At 42.2% G+C, this 20,454-nt stretch overlaps 1 protein-coding gene across 4 annotated transcripts in view; it reads right to left on the bottom strand.

The window, feature by feature from the left end:
• Positions 1-20,454, bottom strand: part of DIS3L2 (DIS3 like 3'-5' exoribonuclease 2) — a 183,488-nt gene that overhangs the window by 112,772 nt on the left and 50,262 nt on the right. For all 4 annotated transcript variants that reach the window (XM_017810780.1, XM_017810782.1, XM_017810783.1 and 1 more), the window contains 2 exons: positions 13,367-13,601; positions 891-997 (listed from right to left, as the gene is read on the bottom strand). In XM_017810780.1, coding sequence (XP_017666269.1) covers positions 891-997; positions 13,367-13,601 — 342 coding nt within the window. The remainder of the gene's footprint in view (positions 1-890; positions 998-13,366; positions 13,602-20,454) is intronic.

Genomic DNA, 20,454 nt, shown 5'->3' on the forward strand with positions numbered 1-20,454 from the left:
TTAGCCACAAAATACAAGCAACTCCTGTAAAATCTTTCATTTGTATCCTCGGCCTGTGATTCCAACAGTCAGCACAGAACAGGCCAGTCCAAAAACGGTGCCGCTGGCGGATCCAATGCTAACCACAGGAAAGGATGTGCTGTTGGGAATTTGGCAGTTCTCTCCTCCTCTCTGTGCTTTCTGAAGTTAGGGGTTATTTTACCTTTATACAAGATGGCTTTGAAAAGAATAATAAATTACAATATCACTAAATAATTGTTCCAGAGAGGTGTTCATCCAGGCTATATTTTTGTAGACCATAATAAATCACTGGATAACAGAAACATTATAGCCGATTTCCTAAGCTTATACTGAAGAGTCCTTCCAAAAGGTTTCAGGAGCTGCACCTCTGCACGATTCTGAGTGCTGGAATTGCCACATTGGATGAGACTGGAGCAGCCCAGCCAACAACAGGGACCAGAATCAGAGACTGTAAGGGAAAGCAAAAGACGTGGAAGAGACCTGACCCAGTCTGACCCAGCAGTCTCCTTTTCTGGTCTCTTAACATTTATAGATTGACTCAAATCTTGAATCAACAGCACTAGCAGCCTTTCCAAAGTCTGTAAGAATTAATTCTGACAACTTTGGATATCCTGACACTCATATTAGTATCCAATCTTTTTCCTGAATCTTGCTAAGTAATTTTGCATGACAAACAAAGGGAATTTAACCTAGGATAATTGGTAAAAACAACAAGTCACTTGATTTTTATCAGATCAGACAATTACTCTCTTTGAAATGGGGAACAAGACTCAAAGATCAACAGATGGAGACTACAGGGAGGCCAGGGCTGGTCTCCCTCAGCCTTTGGGAGCACACACATGCTTGCTTATCACTCTTCGTGGAGTTACCTTGGCCGTCCTTTGGAGAAACTCATCTGGGAGAAGCCTGGGATCATTCACCTTGGGTCCATCATCTTGCTTTGTTCTGTGCATACCACTGATCCCAGCTGCCTTTCCTGCATCAAACACACACAGCAGTTACTGTAGAACATTTCCATGACAAATTCACGTTGGGCCTTTGCTGTAAACTACAATACAAGGTGCATGTAGTAGACTTATTTGAAAGGAAGATCTCTGAAGTGATAGAATTGCCAAGAAAGAAGTAATTATTATTTCTCTAGACTACAACAGACAGCAGATATATGTTCACTTACCATGCACATCTGCTGAAAACCAACAAAAATCAAAATAAATCCCAACTTTGTAAGGAGGACTATATCAGCCATAATATATGAAATTATAGAACACATATTCTGTTTACTAAATACTGAGAATTACATTAATTTCCTGGCATTTCTTAGTTGAAGCCATTAACTTACATAAGCAATTCTTTAAGTACATACATTCATTTAATATTCAATTTCCTTTAAAAACATTATGTAGGGTTATAAAATGTATGTTTATCTTTGCAACTGAAACCATAACTACTGAGCTGACCCTCTTCAGCTGTGGACCAGGATTATGAAAAGTCTTATAAAAGTAATCGCTGCATATGACCAAGAGCTCCCTTCTCCTGAAATCTCTGGACCAGATACTGATAATATTAAAATCAAGTGTCAACTAATTTCTAGTTTGAAATTTTCAAATATTCAAGTATGTGACTTTGGGTGTATCTGCTACAGATGGCTGGCATTTAGTGTTTACAAACATCCAAAGCAATCTTTGCCATGGAAAAGGCTGGATTTGGTCCCTTCTTGAGCTGCCTCCCTGTTGAGTGCCTGTGGTTACTGCTCTGCCAGCATTTTTCGGATGGAAGCATCCAAGTGCTCTTGTCTGGAGCGCTCGTGGAAGATGGCTGCCTTTTTCCATTTGTATGGCAATCACATCCATCTCAAGCACATGTGCTAAAATCAGGCCTTGAGTGTTCAAAAGAAATTTTGCTTTCCTAAGGAGAGACCGTGGCACCGACCGCCAGTTCCAAGGGACGTAGCTGTCACTATTTTCCTTAGAAGACAAGAGATAAAGCAAGATTTCGCTGAGGGCTGTGCTCCAGCAGGCCAACAGTGCTCGCCCATGTGAGAAAGCATCCAGGAGAACTGCGGTGACACGCAGACCCTGGCCCCCAGATGACACCCATCTGTCCCACAGAGACCCTCGAAGGAGGCTGCTGGTGACATGACGGATGGAGGGGCTGCGGGAGGGGCTGAGCAGTGCTGGGATGTTGGGATCAGTGCTCGGGGGAGCCGGGGGGAGCAGGAGGGGCAGCAGCTTCCCCGAGGGGAACGGCTGTGCACCACCATCACCAGGGCACGTTCACAGATGGTCGTGGGACAGCCTGGGTTGCCTTCGGGCAACGTTATCCCAGCAGTCGTTTGACAATGACAAACTCTGGTTCTCATATGCTGCTAATTATTCCCAGCTTTGCCTTCTGATACAAAGCTCTTCACACTTTGTTTCTCCCCAGAGATCTTTTTCTAAGTGATTTTACTTTTATTTTATCTTTATTGACTTGCTAGCAAGGCTGAGGGGAGAATGAACAGGTATTCAGGGGTTTAAATAAAAATGAACTTTCCTTAAAAAGCACCAGTAATAGAAGCAGAAAAAACATTTCTTTTCTACTGAAATGAACTCAGACTTGCCACAACCAGCATTACTAAGGGATAAAACCACCCAGAGTTTCATAGTGACAAACAAGTTGGGGGGGGAAAAATGCTTGGATAATCATAAGCAGTTTAAGAAGTGGGGATACCCAGGTTACCTCATCTGCTTACCTCCTCTAAGGTTTCTGCCAGCTAAAGGTCATACCAGGTAATCATTTAGCAAAGAATAAATGCAAGGAGCCATTTTGTTTTCTTACAAATTGTCAAGAGATCAGTTAACAGTTTATGTGTGTGCCAACCATAAAGACAGCTTGGACAAAGAACAGGATGATCTGGAACAAAGAAACACTGGCAGGGCCAGAGGACAAGGGGAGGCTGGGAGCCTTCCAAAAGCCAGGCCTCCAGGCACACCTGCCACAAGCCCAGGGCTTTACTGGAGTGAACTCTCCCCAGGGAACAGCACATACTGGTTGGAAGAGAAGCCAGATCTAAACATGTTTGGGGAAAAAAGAAGGAGCTGATTCACTCTTTCCCAGTGCAGCAGAACAGCAGCAGTGACTCAAGGTCCAGCAGGCATGAATGAAAAAAGCACCCAGAGTCACGTGAGGAACATGCCCTTGTTAACACTGCCTTCTTTCCACTTATCCCTCCAACTCCCAGTGCTCCAAAAAGCCACTTGGAAATTTTCATTGAAGCAGCTTTCCCTGTCAAAAAGAAGCCAGCAGTGATGTCCTTGGGAAGTATCACACAAACACATGCAAAAGCACAGAAGCACCAGGATGCAGCTGTCACAGAGAGCACAGCAAATGGGAAAGCAGGCCTTCCATTGCCTGGGATAAAAAAACATTCAGGGCTGGGGCACTGCTCCCCATCCTGCTGAAGATGAGCCCCATGTGAACCCAGTACAGATACCAGAAAACATCTAAATTCCCACTGTGGCACATGGTAGAATTTGCCTTTTCCTTCACAGTCAAAATCAACCAGGGGCCTTTGGCTGGCTAGAGAGTATCTTCTTCTTCAGTGATCTCTCCAATTTCAGCATCCCTCCCCAAAAATCCTGGGATTACTAGAGACTCCAACAGACAGAGCCTGGGATCTACAACTATTCCATCAACAAAAAGAAAGAAGGAAACTAATCCCAGCCAACTACTACTTCTTACACATCTTTTTTAATCACCTTCAGAATCTGAAACGTCATCACACACATTTACTAATGGGGAATGTTCCTGAAACAAAGGATGGGGAAGAAGAGACATGAGAAACTCTGTTCTCCTGGAGCCAAGAGATGTGGACTTCTCTGTAGCTTGTAGCTGCTCCCTTGGTAGTCAAAATTCTCTTGATACCAGGGCTACATCTAATGCTCAGAGGTCTATAATAGCAGAGTACCAGAAATAAGGATTCCCTGCTGCAAAATCTTCAGCTCAGAAAGGACAACTCTCGATATCCAAGGTCCAGCTGGCTCAGTTGTTAAATTACTGCACGGAAAGCTCAGTCACAACAGCCACAATCTGCCATGAGAGTCTGGTAGCCAAGTCCCCTGAATACACCTCTGACAGTCCCTCTCCTTCACGGCACATCCTCCTTCCCTCTAGCGAAGCTGGAACTTGGTGGTTGGGCAGAAGGGGCAGGTAAGAGGGACCCACTGGAGACTGGCAGTCTGGAAGATCTGAGCTGGGAGATACAGACATCTCCCACAACAGAGAAGAGGCATGGAGGCAATCCTAAAGGAGAGTTAACTTGTGAGAGGAGCAGAATTTTGAGCAGGGAAGGTGGGAAGAAACTCCTTGCATTATGCCAAACTAAAAATGAATTATTCTGACCCCTTTACTGCAGTGGTTATCCAATGACCATTCAATATTTCCACCCTGGGCAAAGACATGTTTTCTGAGAAAGATTTACTATGTTAGCTTGGGCAGTACTTCATAAGCTTATCTTACAGTGAAAACACACTTCAGCAACCAGGATCCAGTGAAACTGCATTATAATCTCAGTGTTTTCCTTTCAGCGATTATCTGACAAACCAAAACTGTAATAGTCTTACTTAAAAAAAAATTAGGCACTAGATACAAAAAGCAACTCAAATTAGTTATGTTATTACCAATGAAGTAGATCCAGGACACTTGGAATTTGCCTCCCTCTGTAAGGGAGTTTAGGCAAATTCAATACACACTTAGATTTGCCTGACAGGCATTCCTAGGTCAAACATTATTTTATTTTTAAATCCCCCCAAATTTCCTTCTACAATTCAATTACCACGACATTAAAAGGTAGCCAAAATGGACCAAAAATCATCAGACTAGAATTCTGATTACTTGTGACAGATCCAAAATTATTTTCACTAGGTTTGCATTGGTCACTGTGGAAATTTGCAATTCTGTCCAAAAAGAATACAATTAAAGATGCAATATCCACTTGCAAATGAAAATATATCACAGTTTCAGATCTCAAACACAACTTACTGAAAGAAAAAAAGAAATATCTCTCCCTGGATGGAAAAAAACAAGTTTTTTTAAGAAAATAGTTCAATGTTTGCTACTTCAGCTAGAAAAAAATATGTACTTGAGAAGCTGGGTTACTCTACAAGGGAGTATTTAAGAATCCCATCAGAAGGCATTACTGATATGAAGCTTTTCAAAAAGAATATACTGGTCTTCAGCTCAGTGCTCAGATACCAGCACAGCTGTAAACCTTTCAATGGCAAAGTCTACTACTTACCAATGAAGCAACAACAGGTTCTCTGATATCTGCTTCATGAAGCAGTTTTCAGCATATTATGTCTTAGCACCAAATACATAAGTGGTGTAAAACAGACCAATTTATTATAAATATCTCCAGGACTGCATGGCATACTCAAAAAGGATGTGTTTTTGGAATTCTGTCTACATCAGTACACAAGAGACATTAGGAAATTAAAACTCCCTTCAACTAAAAGGTGATGCATTCACATGCATGCCCTGATTTGCCCAGGTTGCACTATTCTGCTACAATCTTCATTTTTAGGGACAATGAGAAGGAAACGTTGCTGTTTAGAAGAAAGTACAAGGCCTCTTCACATTCTGCAGCTGATATTTATTGGCACAGAACAGTTTTTTCCTCCAGAACACAAACCTACCAAAAGGTAGGGAGGAAGCAAAGTGCCATTTCACTTGGTACCAGGTACTATCCAAAACTGGAATCTATTTTAAACAGGCTATAAGAAGGCTCACTTAGGAAACCGTCACGCAAGAAGCAGTACTCTGTGAGTATTTATATCTCCAGACACTGAGCTTTCCACCTGTGATGGAGGAAAGACAGGTATTTCACTGTGATGAGACTGTTAGGCCAACAGCTTTGGAATTTAACACATGCAGCCTGTCCAAAATCAGCCTAACAGCTCCCATGTGCAATGGAAGAGAGCTCTGCAGGTAAGAAGCAAAGCAGCTCCAAACCATCAGTACTCCTGAGCTGTCTCATCCCAGAGTTGTGTGTCTAATGAACAGCACTAACCTCCTTAGAGATGTTTATTTTTGAATACTCATTTAAGCAAAATCACCCTGCCACAGCTGTTCATGTCTTAACACCTGAGCTCACACACCTGCCTGCCCAAAGGCACACTGAAGACGAGGACCAGGAGACTCAGATGATTAGTATCAAGATTTTTAAAGATGCAGAAGTGAGAGAGAGGAGGCCCTCAAAGAGGGAGAGGAAAGGCATTATAACAGATGTGTACAGCACAGACAAGGATCTGCAGTAACACTGAGCAAAGGCAACGTGAAGAGGTGAGTACAGCTGGCTTCCTTAGACACGCGAGGCAGCCAAGCGTGTAATTATTTACTTATATTTAGCCACCTCCACAAGGAGGGATGGAGGAGATGGCAGAATGATGAGACAAGAGTGTCACTTTTCCTTAGAATCCTCCAAGCCTGATCCACAACAAAGATCAAGATAATTTTGGGAAGCTGCCATCTACCCCCAGCAGATCCAGTCATAGCTGTCTCAGTAGCCACATAACATTACTACAATCACAGCATGGGTACTCAGGGCTCCTGGCCCTCACATGTCCTTGAGAAGCTGCCAGTCAACATAGGGGTTAGAAGTTTTACTGCAACAGAATTAAACCTACAAAAAACCAGGTAGAGTTGCAGTCTACATAAATACAGTTTTATTACATTAATGGTAACCAAAATTAAAATGTTACAAAAACAATTCCATTGAGTATTTTGCCTATTTACTTAATATTTTTCCTTCCTGCGTGTGCATTTGTTCCTAAAGTCTGTGTGTCCAATATTACTATTCCATGGAAAATATGCTAGCTGAATGAATCCTAATCTGTTTCATCCTGGAAATCTTGCTGCTAACAATGGCTGTACTCTGTTTATCTCCACACCCACCATTCACTCTCAGTATCGTGCCCTCTCACTTACTTGACCTAAACTTGTAATTCAAAGGAAAAACATAGGTGAACTCAGGAACATATTTTAATATGCTGAATTTAATCTAATTCCTGTTACCTAATTGCCTAAGTACTTTATTTTTTTGCCATACTTAGGAAGTCATTTGGGGGTCAAGATAACTTACTAGGGAAGAACAGCATAAGGAACTTTCCCAACATTAACTTCCATTGCAGGCTTCAGCTGTGCAACAAAAGAATAACTGGAGCTTTTTCAGTCTGTAGCATTTAATCAATGCAACCGTAAAGTCCAATTTGTTCAATACCAGTAGAACACATCTCTTCAGTTGCTATACTGTTTATTCTGCTAGAAATCTATGCTCTCATTTAAGAAAAGTTATAGCAACAACCAAAAGAGCTGGATCCAGAGACCCACAAACATGAACTCAGGATAAACTAATAGAGAGCTGTCTCGAGCAGCTGAAATGGCTCCAGCTCCTCTGCTGGCTTTCCAGGCTTCAGCAGAGTGAAACCGATCCGATTTTTGACAGTTCCACCTCAAGGATTTCTATTAAAAGCCGTGTAACTGAGAAGATTTCCTGGTGAGCTTTCACTCCGCTGTGGCCTAGAAATGTTCAGAGCTATGCAGTGGAGACAATCCATCTCCAGAAAGCTGCAGGCTAGGAAAGAATAGTGAAGACTTCTTAAAAGCACTCAGAGTGAACAGGAGCCTCTGAAAAGGAGGGAGAAGAACACTTGTTCCTTCCAGTGGCCAGTGATGTTGGTGGACTCTGAATTTGCCAGAGACTTCATGGCAGCTAAACTGAAAGGGGGAACCTGAGCAGAGCAGAGGGTGAGCATCTGGTCCAGATTTTTGTCATCCTTTCCCTACCTGAGCTGGCCAAGGAGAGGAATAGTAGTAACCCTCTGAACTCTGCCTGTGCCAGTAGGAGACACTGCTAACTGCAGAAGGACTGCAGGCACCAGAGGAAGACACAAAAGGCAGGTAGGCACCTTGTCAAGCTTAAAAGAAGAGAGAGGACACAAAAGAGAACATGAAATTACATGAGAAGGTGCAGAAGTGCAAAACAGAGACTAAAATATATACTCTAAATACATTTTTCTCCTTAGCTAGAGAGATCCAAAAACCTTTCTAAGCACTGACTCTACAGCATCGTCTTGAGAAAAGAATGGCTTGATGCATCATTACACAACCCTAGCTCAACCATAGTGAAGTTACCAAATGCCACCACCTCTGTTGAGCCAAGCAAACCTGAAATACTCAAAATACAGCCTCCAGTCAGCAGCAGTGTGGACACCAAGCAATTTTATCTTATCACTTCTGACCTTAGCAGGCTACTAGAGACTGACAGTCACATTTGACTTGAAAAGAGATTGACCAGTATCCACCTGGCAAATGCTGAACAGACAGGGAGACAGTTGCAAGTTCTGCAGCAGCTGCAGCCCAGATTCTGTTGACTCTACTCATTATCCATCAGTTATTCAGTTCATATGAGTTTACTCTGCCTGTAAATGAGCTATTTCTATTCAAATTTCATTACGTCAAGGCAGTGAGTAAGCTTTGGACATTCACATATCCAAACTCTGATTTGTACAAGGGTAGGTGTAAGTGGAAATCCTGAACAAACACAACTATCTGATCGCTGCCAGGGCAGCCAGTCCACCAGCTTGATGACTTCCACCCTGTGGGAAGCAGGATATTCTGTGTATCTGGTATAGTAAGATCTCCCATGAGAAGAGCTGAAAAAAGCCAAGCAAACTAGTTTGACAAGGATAGCTTTTGGCATAGTGACACAGTTTTACAAACTTTTATTTGAATATCTTTGTGCTAAGAAGGGCTGAGGCACTTTTATGAGTGTAGTTGCCCTTCTCACAAGTGGAAGTAGCTGCTACTGTTCAATTGCTGATGTTGCTTTATCAGAGTAATCTAATTCCAATATTTAACAAGAGGCAGCTCACATTTGTATGAAACTCGTGACACACAAGTCTGTGTAGGGATACAGCATCGTAAAGCATTCTGTACAGAACATTTTGCACTTTTCCCAGGTTGAGAGGATACAGAGAGGTTTTAATTTTTATTACATATCGAAATAGAGGATAAAGAAAATCCTTCTACTGCAGTGAAAAGTCACAGAAATAATGTATTCTAGCTCAGTACTAAGTGATAAGATAAAAGTTACATGACCTCTGTTGCAGTAGTCAATGTGAATGAGGATTAAGGAAAAGAATTACAGGCCTAGCAAAGGTCATGTGAACTGGTGGATGACTTCTGTGGATAGCAGTGACAGAGAATAAGTTGGGGTCTCAGGGTAAAACACAGAGGACTTGCATGTCAGTACCAAGCACTACAGAGTATTTATTTTTTCTGTGTATACACCGGTGTTCAGAGTCGTGTCAGGATGCTACTGCCTTGTTCCCTGCCTGCATTTCAACAAGACACAGAAACACCAGAGAGGGTTTGAAGGACACCACTAAGGGAGCTGAGAAACTTTCTTCAGGGTGCTTGTTCTTACTGTCTTTGTAAGGAAAAAATACAGAGAGAAAGTTTATTCAGCATGTAAAGACATTTACACTTGGAAATAGAGCTGAAAATGCAAGAGGAAAGAAATTTTAAGCTTTGCGATCAAAGCTTAACATTCAGACAATTTAACTTTGGAACAGGACAATATTGCTCCTTGTGTAGAACAGTGTGATGGGGAAGAAAGTGGCTCGTCACTTCCTACACCAGAGACTTTTCTGAGGATAATCTTTAACCCAACATCTTTGCAAGGAGAGTCCTGAAAAGTGGAGCAAACTCGTTTGACCAGAACTACTTCTGGCAGAGTGACACCAGTTATGAACTTCTATTTAAATATGCTTGAGCAAAACAAGACTGACGCACTTTTATGAGCACAAGAACTTTCAGAAAGTACATGGGCTGAGAATTAGGCTGAATGTGAAGGTCTCTTCCCTCCTGTGGACTTCTCTCTTGCTTATCCCATTTTTTCTGGGGTCTTAGGAAGAGAAGGGCAGGAAGCACAGTTCTCATAACAGCAGCACTTAGTGAAGACAGATCCAACATCTGAGTCTCAGCCTGCATACTTGTGCATAATAACAATTTCTACCAGTTTACCCTAAGCTCCAAGGAGGCACAGGAAGTCCAATCTACAATGACTTCAGGGAAATTCAGTCCCTCAAATCTGGGCCATAATCAGCGTACACGATGTTTCATGCTTCAGAGCTTCTCATAGCAAGGGCCAATCCCAAAATTCTTTGCTCCAGCATGTAACTAGAGATGGAGGGGTGACTGTGCCCTGAAGAGGAACAGAGCCACGACCAGGGATGGGACATAGGCCAGAGTAGAAAAGACATCAAAACAGGCTGCACTCCCAGCATGACCCAGAGTGCTCTTATTCGAATGGCACGTCTACTTTTATTCTTCATGGTTCATTCTGACCATCAGCAGCAGAATAAATGAGCCAGCAGAGAAATTGCACAATTCTATGTCAGAAAGGACAAAAGGCATCTTGCAATTGAGAGCAGCAATTTGCAGAGCTTGTGTTCATGCACAAAGATTTGAAAACCATCTCAACACGGTTCTGGGTTTTTTGCCCAGAATAAGCAAAATTTACTTTTGATTCTATTACAGTAGTTACCAATATTTTTCACCTCCAGAAATCTGGTGGATTTCTGGTTTAGTTTTAATTTTGGGCAGGTCTTATATATATATGGGTCCTTTTAAACATACGTACACATATACACACATATATGTATGCAAATACATACATAAAGTGCTCATGGGAACATAATAAACTGTTCCCTGATTTTATTTCACTTAATATAATATCCTTGATGGCAATTTTGTCCAGCTTGAAACCTTCAAAAAAAACCTTCCAAAAAAGGAAGCAAGCCCATCACAAGTGTTCATTTACGAGTTGCACTGGCCATGGAAAATTCCTCCTGCTCCCTCCTGTGCATAAGGCCATGCAATGGGGTTATGTGACAAACCCTGCAAAGGGAAAGCAAGTAAAGCACTGGGTTTGGTGGGTCAGGAAGAAAACCCTTCATGGGATCCCAGCTCCCATCCACCTTTCTGTTTTGCTGTAGTAGTTGTTTCCAGCAGAAAGGATGTAACATAAAAGGCTGGTTAGCTGGAAAGGAAAGTTCAACAGGCAGCACCAGCCAAGCAGCTTTCCCAGGAGAGGCCCACGTTACACAGGGAAGGGCACCTCCACTCACCACAGTCCAACCCTGCAAGGCTCTCTGCCTCCTGATGCTGGCACCACATTCCAGTGGACGGCCTTAGGAAGTCCAGCAGATATTGCCCTCTAAGGTTAAGTTCTGCCTTGAAAAAGTGTATGTTTGGTCCTTTTAAAAAAACATTTTGAGCCACACCTGTGAAGGCTGTGTTTGGCAAGATTTTCTCTTTTTTCATGACAGTTATCAGTGATGCTAGAATAACTATAGCTGTTTTCCAGGCAAGACTTAAAATCTGGATAACTGATGATATGAGAAATTGCATGAAGGACAGGAAACAAGCCAAAGCAATCATCAGCTACTCAAAAACACCTTCAGAAAAAGCAGCATCGTAAACTTTATATGTATAAAAAAAGGAGGGCATTAAAAAGCAGAGAAAGAAGAAACTAGGGAAAACTCCATATGGGTTATATGGCCAAAGAAGCTGAAGCAAGTATTAAAAGAGGTGATAGTAAAATACAAACTCAGCAGAAATCCAACTGGCACATCCACACCAGCAACAAGACTTGTTAAGGATGAACACAGAAAGGCCTTGAAGACAAAAGAAAACAGCTGGGTTAGGCAACAGCAGTGGAAAAGTAAGTTGGATTTCAGCTGTACAGACAATAAGCTGATCTCACATTTGTCCTACAAACATTCTCCAAAGACAGAATCAAATGGCAAAATCCACTCAGACGGCACAGATTTTGAGAGCTGACTTGATAACCTCAGCATAGGTCACTCCAGAGCATCTCGAGGAACTCAAGGAGTAACTCTCGTCAAGTCTTTACACTAAAGCACAGTCACACAGCTGAAGTAAAATACTGGCTCAAGTATTTGTTTTAGATGCTAGTATCAAACTAGAATGTACTTCTCTTAAGTTTAATTGCTATCAGAAGCAACAAGGTTGTAATAGACACGACAGGTGACTCAGGAGCATTTCTGGAGATTCAAAATTGTTGAGTCAAAGTGGCTCAAAGATGTCCAAAACTGCAAAAGAGAGGGGGTTAATAACCACTTGTGTAAAACATCCGCAGACAAGGTGAGTAACTCCCAACTCGAGCCCTGTGCTGGAAAGGAACAGAACGAGATGTGAGTTGGTTCACATACCTTGGCAGGAACTCAAAGACAGTGGAGGTACCCAGAAGGAAAGAGCATCACAAACTGGTGAGGTGGCAGCTCCATTCATGAGCTGAAACCAATGTTTTGTCATAAAAACTACAACACTTGCATTCAAATGTTATTTCCAGCCTTATTAACAGATGGGTGTGAAAAATGGAACTCTACCAACAGTACAGGCAGGGGTTTGTGCATCTTCAAAAGAAAACTCTCAGGATAACACAAGGTTTTAAATAGGACAGCTTTACAGCCACCACCAAGATTTGTCAGACTCCAACATCTACTTATGTCCTGAGTTGCTGCCATTTTTTCTGGACAACTGGGGCATGCAACAGGAACACACCAGAATATCTGCCCTGGCAAATTTTTCATGAGCAGCTGAAGGCACATGTTAAATGTGCCAATTGTCAGAATCCTTTCAACACAGTTCTTCAGGAAGGGATTTAGTACTAGAAAGGACATGCAAAGAGCAGCATAAGCATAGTTTGGGACAGGGGAGCCTATTTTATTTTGCCCTAAGCAACACTTGATGGCTTGGATGGAATTCAGATTCAGAATAAAATAGGTTTGCCTTCAAAACAGATCGCATAATTGGCTTTAGGTTTTAGTGCAATTTTCTTTTTAAATGGACCAAATCTTTAAGTTGCTCATAACTCAACTGTTTGAAAACAGCAACAAACCTAACTGCCCCCAAGGAAATATATTCTTATCCCCAAACTGAGACACATAGATTGGCCAGCCAAGCTGCAATGAAGGAAACTGCTACAGCACCATCTTGACTTAAACAGCAACCAGCAGTCCCCAGACAGCCTTGAAAATTGCAAATCTAAAGGTGTGACTTCTGTTTCACAGATTTGCTTTGTACCAATCAAACCCACATAAAACCCAGTCATTAATATCCACTCAAAACTACGAAGGCAGTTTTGCAGAAAGGGACAGAAGTGATAAGGCATTAAGCTTTTATGCCTGCATTTTATATCTCACAGCAAAGCAAGGCAACCAAGTAATACTTCAACAGTTTGCTCAAATAAAGGCTTAAATCAGCAATCTGATCTACTCACCCTTTTCACCGGTATCCAGGGAAAGCTTCTTAATGTCATCAGACAACGTATCCTGCAAGTGGTCTTGTCCATGCTCTGCATCATTATCATCAAATTGCGCTTCTATAATGACATCCGGACTTTTAGCATCGCCTTTCGCTGCCTCTTGAGGAATGCAAGTCCCCAACATATCCTCAGGGACATCTGATTCATGTGTGACTTCTGTTTCTTTGTCACTACCATCTGGCTTTATTACCTGAAGGAGCAGGGGATTAAAAATACAGAGGCAAGCTAAATCGCTGGACTGAAGAAAGAAAACATTATCTTTCCTTTTTCATCTGCATCCCCAAGGAGCTGACAATGAATTGTGGGTGGCTGGTGGCACACTGCAATTGCCATGTAATTAGCCACAGATATTGCACAATCAAAAGAGGTACCTCACCAGGATAAAGATGGGAACGGCATGGCTTTTGCAATACCTCAACTGTGACAATAATGTATCCAAAGCGTATCTAGAGCATAACCATACAGTTCCTGCCAAGCCTCTAATCAGCTCTGCAGAAGTTCTGAGTGAGCACAGGCAGGGAGGAGGATACACTACAATTCAATGAGTTCCTTAGACCATTGTTCACCAAGAAACACTAATCATCCTGGGACTTCCCAAAACTCAAGCAGTTCCAGTGAATTCTGGGATCGTGTCAAAGCACATCTCCAGGAAAGCTCCCCAACACACAATCAGGAACAGACTGAAAAAGCACAGACCAGAGAACACGGTGCCCTGTGACCTGCAGGGGAACTGGACTGTGGCAGCTTGGTAAGGCACCAAGCTTTACATTTATTTCAGGTCATGGTCTTTTTGTTAAAGGCACTCAATTATTGTCACTACTTATACAAATCTCCCAATTTAATTACCAAGAGGAATGAACTCAAATAAAGTACAAATTAATTAACTATTAACTAACTGATAATTCAGATAAGTAACTACGACTCTTGTTACAAATTTGGCCCCACTTTAGTGCAGTAATGGCACAAGGGAAGGAGAGACCACACATGTAATCACATCAGGCAAAATCATGAAGAGCCACTGTCCCAGTAAAGCAGACAGCAGACCTGGATGGCATCCCTCATTGCATGTGACTGCTCCCATCTAGGATATAATGACCAAAAGGGTTAATACCTTGGGTATCAACCCTAGGCCTTTATTAGCATCCTTCATGCAACCAACACCGAATTGCAAAGACCCACCTGGCCGGGGAATATAGATCCAGGTTTTAGTTACAAAAATGTTTAAGTTTCACTCAAGCTGCAATACTTCAGAGCAAGACGCAAATCAGCACAGAATAAGAAATAATCTACTAAACATTAAATAATCTACTAAACAAGAAATAATCTACTAATCACAAAGAAACTGGATGACTCCATTCCAATGCCCTCCTGGTCACTGAGCTCCCCTCCAGCTGGTGCTGGTGTTTGCCAGGCAGGTAACTTCCCAAGGATGCTCCTCCAAGGTCCCTGCTCCTCAGCATCACTGCTCCTCAACCCAGTACATGACAGCAACAACTCATGTCACCAGCAAGGCAATGAAAGGCCCTTTAGAAAATGCAATAAAACAAGAAAAACAACTTTCTGGTAACATACTTTATCTGATCTATATAGACGCTAGAAATAACATAAATAGTCTCAACAGGTCTTAGCTGAAGGCAACCATTCCAAGCAAGAAAAATACATTTCAAAAAGATCCACAAATTATTGTTTAGTAACTAAAAATAAAATAGATCAAATCAGACCTGTATAGGGAATACTTTCAGAGCTTTACATATTCAGAGCTACAACCATGCTTTCAAGACATATCCATTTCTTTGTAAGCTTTTCACAATACAAAATAGAAATAAAATCAATTTTAAAATGGGGTTGAATTCAAGTCTTTAAAAATAAAAACTCAGATGACATTCCTTTGAACTCTTGTTACCTTTTGTGACTCTGCTTTCCATCTTTATTTTCATTTTTTAACATGTATATAATTTGTTACCATAGCAGATTTTGACTCAAACATTAAATTGTGACAAAAAGGGGAAAGTTTGGCAGAAGGTGGGAAAATGTCCGATTATTAAAGCTGGCTACATTTGGTACATAAAATACTGACACACAATGGTCTGGGCAAGAACAGTCTATTAGATTAGAGAGCTGACAAGGCTCCACACGCTAGTGACTCTGCCAGTGTACCTATCCAAAAAGAAAACCAGTGTCAACAGTAATGTCTGGACCCTACCATGGTCAGATGTGGATGTATTCAGCTCTTAAATTTCAATTGCACCAGATGTGTGCAAGTGTGCAACTGCAGCAGTTCATTTTCTTCAATCCCTTCAGGCTTTGCCTGCGTTTTTTTTTTCTCTCCAAGTCATTCTTTGCAGAGTGTGAGATGTGTTTCGGATGCAAAATTAATAAGCTTTCCATATATAAAGCAGAAAACAACATCAAATATATCTTAATGATAGGAAATGCTTCCCTAAAGATGTAGCACTGGAAAGGTTATGCTTGAAGAGTTTATGTGGCATTAAAGAAGGCAGCAGACACAGATTTAATTTTAAATGCTATATGCTAAAATTGCCGTGCTTCCCCCAAGCTAGAGGACACACACTGCTGTCACCAGCAGCATGATGCTCCAGCTGTGACTACCTAAGCCCCTGGCCACACATTTCCCTAAGGATTTGCAAATGGATTTTTAAGTAAAGTTTTCCAGAGTCCACAAAATCATGACCTCCCTGCAGAGTAGAGCAGCAAAATGTCCAGATTCTGGCAAGCATGGGCAATAGGATTTGTTTTCTTTTTAAGGCCAACGACAGATCATTTAGGCTGACTTCATAAATAACAAAGCAGGGTATTTCACCCAAGATTTCTCATATCACACACCAAAAATTTAGGAAAGCTGTACATCACAAGACTGGAAAGCTACATAAGACTTTACAAAACCGGGAGCTCAGTGAATACAATTACTCCATTTAAGATGATCAGAGGTGCTGGCCAACATGAGCTCATCACACAGATTCCAAAGAGCAGGATCCATCTGTCTATGAGCAGCAGCAAATCCAACCATGGCAGAATAAGCAACCAGAATCTGATGATATTGCATTCTCCTATTTCCTCTGATGCTACTGCAGCTTGTATATGATGTAATGCACACAGCCAGAATGTGTCAGTACTGACCAGAGACACAGAATAAAGCAAATACACAACTGGCTCAGTCCATCACATAGAAATATGTGCAGTAGAGAGTCCCATTCCCTGCCAATGCAGCTGACTCTGCATGGACCCAGAAAATGGGATTCCCCCTTGCTGCATATGCATGAAATGTATGGTCCCACTGACATGCAAACATCCCAGGATGCATCATTAAAGCCCCTTAAAGGACCTTGACCTCCTGACCTGGGAAGTCACATGTCAACCTTATGGTTTTATTTTTAAATGCTCTTTAATAATAATTTTAAAAAAGTTTAAATAAGCATTTTTATGAAAGTCAATTGCTTATTTGAATGCCTGATCCTTAAGATATCTGTCCTGTTAGATCCAAGCTTTTCACAGACTTTCCACCTAAGCCTCACATTCATACAAGGACAAAGGCCCAGCCTGTTTACTCTCAGATCAGGTGTGGGGGTTTTGCTGCTGCCTCCTCAGTGGCAAGAGCTAACAACTCCAACATTAGCCTGTACTCTCAAACTGCTGAACCAGATCAGTGATTTTCAATAATCTTTGAGCTATTGACCCCCAGATGCTTTCCAATAAATGCACCAAGCCCCCAAAGCGTTTAAGGCTGACATTGATAGGTTTGCTTTTCTTTCTTATTCATCTCTGATCCTTACAAGCAATCCATGAATCCTCACAGATCTGAAGATGAGACATGGATGACCGCTGGACTATACACAGTTGGATGAATACACCTTGCATGGCTAAAAACTGCTACAAACTTTCCACTTAGGGTCACTGTTTTCAATGGAACCTTGTGCAAAGCAACCTCCTTCACTGAAAGCATCTGGCAGGTAAGGAGGCAGGATCATCTTCACTACACCTGTTTTGGACACAAATTCAATAAAAATTAAATTCTTCATCTCACTCAAAATGCTGTTAATAAAAAGAGTATTTTCATAAGGACGCTGAGGAAGAACGGAAATTATATAGCACAACACCTCTTCTCTGTAAGTCAATCAAAACCCAGTAAAATGTCTCCTAATGAGTAATCAGACCCAAAATGTGTAACTTGCCCAAAAGATTTTAGAAGTGACAAGCCATTAATGGTAACTCTCTTCACTGGGGGAGGCAGAGGATGCACAAAGAGGCTCCTCAGGCTGCTACAAAAAGATGCAGTTGATTCACCAGGAGTGGAAGCTGAAGACAGATTCATAGTGGGCAAGGAGCTCACATTAAATAGGGAGGACTGAATATGGGAACAGCAAGAAGGGAAACGAGGTGTTAGCCCAGGCCTACATTCTGAGGTTTCAAACCAAGGTAAAACTCCTTTCTTCAGGAAAATACTGTGGGTCAAGTTCTGCTTTAGCCATACACGAGTCATTATACTCAATACTGCATAGGGAGACAAAGTTTAGGTCAGAGCTGTCGGTCCTCTCTGAGCAACAAATCTCAGAAACAGGTTGAAAGCGGTTATTTCAAAGGGAAGACAGCTGAAAACAGGGGCCTTGGACCAAATTACCATCTCATCGTTAAAAGGACCGTTGCTACCACAACACTAATACAAACACCACATTTCATACCAGTGCTGAGAACACCTGCATCTATTAGTCTCCCAGCTTTTGCCATATTAAACAGGCTTCACTTAAAAGCTGATTCCCTGAAGTTCCCTCACGAGGGAGTAGGAATGGAGCCTGGCTAACATGAGGATGCTGTCACAGCTCATACATACACGCTAGAGCCAAGCTACCATAAATACTGTGAGGAAGAAGTTTGCTTTTCTGAAAAGAGTAACCAAACAAAGGCTGGCTCACTCTAGCTCCTCCTTGGATAAAGAAAAGATGGCACTTCCAATAGAAGAAGAAACACCTGCTTCAATCATCCTTCCTTCTCTGCATAATCCCATCCACACCAAACAGCTCTGGCAAAGACAACAACTCAGTAAAGGGGACTAGTCTCAGTAGGAGCAGTTATGGCATTACATTTAAAATAACAATGATGTTAGACTGAGGGGTTTTGTTGTGGTTTGGGGATAGATTTTTTTTTTTAACAATCTGTTAATTCTAAATCACTGGAAACAATTGCTAACAGCCCACAGGATAGCCATTTTATATTAACAGCACATTATAGTTCACATTTCATGCATGACATTGGATGCAATAACCAAACAAACATCCATATTAAAATCTCTCCCTCTTGATTAGAAAAAGGCTACTGGCTCCTCCCCAGTGGGCTCTGTTGTTCCCAGATGTCACACACAGTTTTGTCACAGCAATTGCTACAATGCCATCCTGCTTGTGGATTCCAAGGGGCTAATGAACTGAGTACACACAGGCTTCCTGGAAACAGGGACTTTTCAGAGTCTTCTCTGACTCACACCCACTGCAACAGGTGAGAAGTGAGAGAGAAACAAGTGAAATCTAAAGCCTGTGATTTGAAAACAAAATATAGAGACAGATCTACAATATGGCCACCAAACCTGTCAAATCCTCAAAGCCGTCTCACCTGCCCTCCCCAGCATCCTGCAGCCCCTCTGTTCAGACTAACCTGCAAAGTCAGTTTTTACTGAGTTAATTCAGGTAATCAGACTGAGCATCCAGGTTTAGTCCAACCTGAGCAGACACAGCAGATAGCCCTACATCCAGGCTTGTCAGGCAGCTGGACAAGTAACGGAATTAACTGCAGAAAAAAACCCCACATCTTCAAACAGCCACCTTTTCCCACTACTTCAGTCTGCTTCTACCAATAAACCTCATTCCTGAGCTGTTCACTCAGCTTCTCTCTGTGCTTCAGACTGTGCCTAAGCATCCCAGGTTACAGTGTGTTCCCTCCAAGTCCAGCTTAAGTCCTTCTCCTACCACCTTGCACAAATAACCAGAATAACAAGTAGAAAAGCATCAACAGGGAAAATTCTCAAGACGACCTTTCTGAGTCCTAAAGCCAAAACAAGAATTGTGTCCTCACCATGTATTTCCACTCTGTATCTGGTCTTGACCTGTCATTTGCCTCTGAAAGCTCCCTATTCTTGTTGCCCTGGACACCCACACTTCAAAACATGTTTATCTACACTCCACTATCACTGACTAGGAGAGAACTGCCTCTGCCCCCTGTCTCTCCTCAACTCTACTCCTGCCTTCATCCTCTTCCTGCCACCCCTCTGTGGTCTCCCTTGGACTCGTCTCTCTCAAGTCCGATTCTTCAACCAACTGCCTGCAGGACACACAGTCCTAGGATCAGGACCATATTTCCTCAGGTTTACTTCATCTGGTTCTTCTAACAGGATAAACAGCTCCATCTGTATGCTCCTGCCTTTTGTACTCTTGAACAACTGCTGAGAAGCAGGAAAAGAAGAAGTTGTCAGAAGCAGCTGTCCCCTGCTCAGCACAGGTTCTCCAGGTACCGTGGATCACACCACTCTGAAACTCCAAAGAAGAGCCACCCTGCAGCCTGTTGAAAAAAATATGTGAGCTCAAAGTCGATCCCTTGTCCCAGGCTGCTCAGAAAGCAGAGCTGGTAAAGGCTCATTATAGGCCCTGGGAGGTCTGTACAACCTTTCCCAAGGATTAACTGGGAATACCTCTAAGAGATATCTCTCTGGGCTTGAGGGGATTCACACTTCAGAGCAGTTCTGTTATATTTAGATGTGTTGAGGGTGATGGTGTAAAAAGAGATGTGGGGAAGGACAGTGTCCCTGATCCGCTTGCGGGGAACACTGCACCATCTCCTCTGTAGGCAAGCCAACCTGGTAAGGACTCCCAACAGCACTACAAAGAGCTGTGTATGATTATAGCCAGATCAACAAGCTTGTTCCACACTTTCCACTCCTGCTGCCACCCCTGGGATTTGATTTGGTGCTAAAAAAAACAGCCTCTATTTCCAGAATACCTTCCCACACAAATTCCCCAAGGCAGAGGAGTCCCTGGAGCAGA

This window comes from Lepidothrix coronata, unplaced genomic scaffold, assembly GCF_001604755.1.
Source record: "Lepidothrix coronata isolate B3197 unplaced genomic scaffold, Lepidothrix_coronata-1.0 Scaffold29, whole genome shotgun sequence".
NCBI lineage: Eukaryota > Metazoa > Chordata > Aves > Passeriformes > Pipridae > Lepidothrix > Lepidothrix coronata.